This window comes from Cebus imitator, unplaced genomic scaffold (genome assembly GCF_001604975.1).
Source record: "Cebus imitator isolate Cc_AM_T3 unplaced genomic scaffold, Cebus_imitator-1.0 Scaffold42, whole genome shotgun sequence".
NCBI classification, from domain to species: Eukaryota; Metazoa; Chordata; class Mammalia; order Primates; family Cebidae; genus Cebus; species Cebus imitator.
In genome coordinates, this window is record NW_016107357.1 from 8,531,758 (window position 1) to 8,536,306 (window position 4,549).

A 4,549-nucleotide genomic window follows, 5' to 3' on the forward strand; every position below is an offset into this window, starting at 1 on the left:
AAAAAAACTGGCAGCAAATTCTTTGAGGTCTAAACATCTTCATGTAATTCAGGGGTTAAATATGCCAAATGTTGCGTGGGTATATGTTATTTTTAAAAAATATACTGTGTTCATTTAAAGGGATAAAAGTTCCAAAGTTTTCATCAGATTCTCAGACATCTGTAACCTAAAAAAAGCTTAAGAACTGCTCTTTGTGTGTAGCATAGAGCAGTTTGGAACAGCTGGCTTCAGGGGTGCCAGCTGAACATACTAAGGAATCCTCATTCTCACCTTTGAGGACGGAATCCTCCAGACGCTCAGCCATCTCATGGCACTGCTGCTGGTAGTCAGGGCTGGTGAAGCAGTGTTTGGGTTCTACAAGCTTCCGTTGCAGTCGCTCCAGCCGCTTCTGCTCCTTTTCAGCCTCTCGCTCAGCTTGTTGTTTTACCCATTCAGCCATTCTGGGGATGAGGGAGGAAGAGATGTTACTGAACAGATATATTACATATATGTTTTTATATATAAAATGTCCCTGATGAGTTAATGCACTTGTTCATATTGGGATATTCTTTTAGGAAAGTCAGCCATGCTTACTACTGGCCTATGGTACTGGTTTGAACTAAGTCTCAAAGATAATTATTTAATTACGGAAGAGGTTAAATCTGATAATAAATTCGGATGTAAATATTTTAAGTTTCCATTGCCAGTACGCGTGGCATGTGTATAATCGCTACTGATAGGAAAGTATGTGTCGCTCTTAAAAAAAAAAAAAAAAAAAAAAGTGGGCATCTTACGCTTTTTCATGATTGACATCACGTAGTCTCCTTCCACTGAGATCCCGGCAAGCTTCTCGATTGGTTGTCTTCTCAATCTGAGCACCAAGTGCTCGGAGCATAGATCCAAAACCTGAGCAGATGTATTTGGAGAAAGCAGGTGAAAATGTGTTCAAGGATGAATACAAGCAGAATTTGTGAAAACAATCTGTATCACAAGGTTAACAATGATCTCTTTTTTAAAGAAAAGATGAACATCAAGATTCTAATTCAGGCAGCAAAAATAAAAAGACTGATTCAACGTCATGCCTTTTGCCTTTCATTTTATAGTTCTGAGATAAAATACCTAGCCCTCCCCAAACCTAATTATTTATCCTTGTGTTAGTTATTTGCACACAGGTATAATACCTATACGCCTGGACTATTTAAAAAGCTTCACCCAATGACAGAAATTCCCAGATTCCGAAATTAAGAACTTAAAAAGTATATGCTGAGATTTCAATGAGTTTAAAAGGAAAGGCAATTTTATACTCTCACTGACTGATATGACATGCTTCATTCTCCGCCCCCTCCCTGCCCCCCCAAGAGATGGGGTCTTGCTCTGTCACCTAGGCTGGAGTGCAATAGCTTGATGTAATCAAACTCACTACAGCCTTGAATTCCTGGGCTCAATGGATCCTCAGCCTCCCAAGTTGCTAGGATTACAGGTATGTGCTAATGCACTATTTTTTTTTTCCTTTTTTTTTTTTGTAGAGACCAAGATCTTACCATCTTGCCCAGGCTGGTTTCAAACTCCTGGGTTCAAATAATCCTAATACCTTGGATTCTCAAAGTGTTGGGATTACAGACATGAGCCACCATGCCTGGCCACTTCATTCTTCTTTTTTTGAGATAGTTTCACCATGTTGCCCAGGCTATAGTGCAGTGGCACAATCTGAGCTCACTGCAACCTCCACCTCCCGGGTTCAAGTGATTCTCATGTCTCAGCCCCCTGAGCAGCTGAGATTACAGGCATGCAACAGCATACCTGGCTGATTTTTGTATCTTTAGTACAGATGGGGTTTCGCCACGTTGGCCAGGCTGGTCTCCAACTCCTGACCCAGGTGATCCGCCTGCCTTGGCCTCCTAAAGTGCTGGGATTACTGGTGTGAGCCACTGTACCCAGCCCATGCTTCATTCTTAATGATACAATTTCCAACAGCTGGATATAGTCTGATATGTCAGTGCTCTGAAAACCAAACCAAGTCACTGTAGATTTTGAGAAAGCTTAGGGATCACACATTAGTGCCCTGGGAAAAATACCAAGAACTATTTATATTGTTTTCACTCTTTTTTTCTTTCTTCGTAGTTGTATTAATACAACCAAAACTTTAACCTGCCTCAACCTGTAAACAACTGTGTTTCCTAAAGTTAACTTTAGACTTCCTTTGGAACTACAATAACAAGACAAAATCTTGATTAAAGTGGAAGGAGATTTAAAAAACAAACAAACAAACAAAAAAAAAACAACTTCTTTATTCAGCAAATTGAACAGAATAAAGAATAATGACCATCTCTCTTTATCTAATTTTTCCCCAAAGTTTTAGAGCCTAGGTTCCCTAAGAGCTATCCAGCTGGAGAAAGTGCAAATTGTATCATGCAATATTTCTTTCTCGACAAGAATAAAAACCTGGGCAACATGGCAAAAACCCCACCTCTACAAAGAATACCAAAGTTAGCTGGGCATGGTGGTGTGCACTTGTAATCCCAGCTACTAGGGAAACTGAGGTGGGAGTATTGCTTGAGTTCAGGAGTTCAAGGACGTAGCGAGCCGTGATCGCACCACTGTACTGCAGCCTGGGTGACAGAACAAGATGGTGTCTCAAAAAGAAAGAAAAAGAAATCAGAATAAAAGAGAACATATCCAAAATTAGGTTAAGTAAATAAAAGAATTCATAAGGCAAAACAATATTGGCATACTAAAGAGACCAAGAAGTTTGTTAATTAAGTGCCACGGCTAAAGACAGCAAATTTCAGCAGTAGAATAGGAAAATAAATAAATAAATAAAAATAAAGACTACAAATGTGCTACAACTAAGTAGTTAATGTCCACATCCTACCTCCTTTTCCACCACAAAGTCTGGGTTCCAAACTATACACGGCTCCATGCTGCACTGTGTCACTGGTGTTAATGAGTGCTCCATTGCATTTCACAAAGTAGTATTCCACTGGAACATCCTAGAGACAAATTTGGTTTTTTAATGCCTTTTATGAGACAATACAAGTTTGTTACAAGAAGGGACCTGGCTGTCTTTCTGTTACTCTGGTTACAAGTACACAGTGGGTGTTAAATTACTATTTATTGAATTGAAAATGTAAACTACTAGAAGAAAAAAAGTTGGCTGGACGCAGTAGCTTACGCCTGCAATTCCAGTACTCTGGAAGGCCGAGGTAGGTGGATCACAAGGTCAGGAGATCGAGACCATCCTAGCCAACATGGTAAACCGCGTCTCTACTAAAAATACAAAAACTAGCGGGGCTTGATGGCGCATGCCTGCAATCTCAGCTACTCCAGAGGCTGAGGCAGGAGAATTACTTGAACCAGGGAGTCGCAGTTTTCAGTGAGCCAAGATCATGACACTGTACTCCAGCCTGGTGACAGAACAAGACTCCGTCCCCAAAAAAAAAAAAAGTCATTTCACATGATGTATTCTGGGTATAATTTTTTCCCTACATTACCTAATCATCACATACAGAAAAAACTTCAGTCTTTTTGGTGAAAACAAAAACTGCCTCTTCTTCTTGATAGGTAATCTGAGTCAAGGTAGAGGACTATACAGGACTCAGATTCAGTAACTGTGGCGGTCTCATTTTCTGACTTTCCTAAACAGGTAAGATTAAATCAAACATCAAAAGTAGTCCTCAAATTTAAAACTGACAATATATATCCTCAAAAGTACAGGTAGGAATAAAAAGAAGAGAAGGAAGGAGTCAAGCATATAGTGTTTGTTTTTTTTAAGACAGAGTTTCACTCTTGTTGCCCAGGCTGGGGTGCAATGGCATGGTCTCGGTTCACTGCAACAACCACCTCCCAGGTTCAGGCAATTCTCCTGCCTCAGCCTCCCTCGTAGCTGGGATTACAGGCGCCCGCCACCATGCCCAGCTAATTTTTCATATTTTTAGTAGAGACAAGGTTTCACTATGTTGGCCAGGCTGGTCTCAAACTCCTGACTTCAGGTGATCCACCCGCCTCAGCTTCCCAAAGTGCTGGGATTATAGGCACGAGCCACTGTGTCTGGCTAGAGTATGGTTTTTAATACATCAATATAAGTACATCAATAACATGGGAGACATAAAAACATGAAAAATGAGCAAAGTTGCTGAAGACACGTTAAGATTCTGGGCAGCCTCTGATTCTGTGTAGCTGCCCTCAGGCCCACATGAATCAATACTCTCAGCAGTCCTGCAACCCAGTAACTGCCCACTCTGAACCAAGGAAATACAGAATTACCAAGCAGCACCAGGTTGGTGGATGTATGGAGACTGAGATGTGATTATAGCTCTCTTCCACAGTCCCTGCCCAGATGCCCGAGTAGAACAGGTGAAGAGTTGGATTTATCTTGTTTGGCAAATATAATGGCAGGAGAGAGGAGCAAGGGAGCTCAGGCTGTCTGCAATGAGGTAACATGAAGGACTTTTCTTGTCTTTAAAATACCATCTACCTTAAAGAGCTGTTGTAAACATTAAATGAGATATGTAATACATTTTGTATCTGTTTAATGTTTACATATTAGAAGACTTTTTTTTTTTTTTTTTTT

At 40.5% G+C, this 4,549-nt stretch overlaps 1 protein-coding gene across 2 annotated transcripts in view; it reads right to left on the bottom strand.

Annotated features, from left to right (window-relative positions):
* The window catches only part of SDE2 (SDE2 telomere maintenance homolog), a 15,194-nt gene that overhangs the window by 7,068 nt on the left and 3,577 nt on the right, over positions 1 to 4,549 (bottom strand). For both annotated transcript variants that reach the window (XM_037737762.1, XM_017526437.2), the window contains exons 2-4: positions 2,852 to 2,969; positions 774 to 885; positions 271 to 440 (exon numbers count right to left, since the gene is read on the bottom strand). In XM_037737762.1, the coding sequence (XP_037593690.1) occupies positions 271 to 440; positions 774 to 885; positions 2,852 to 2,969 (400 nt within the window). The remainder of the gene's footprint in view (positions 1 to 270; positions 441 to 773; positions 886 to 2,851; positions 2,970 to 4,549) is intronic.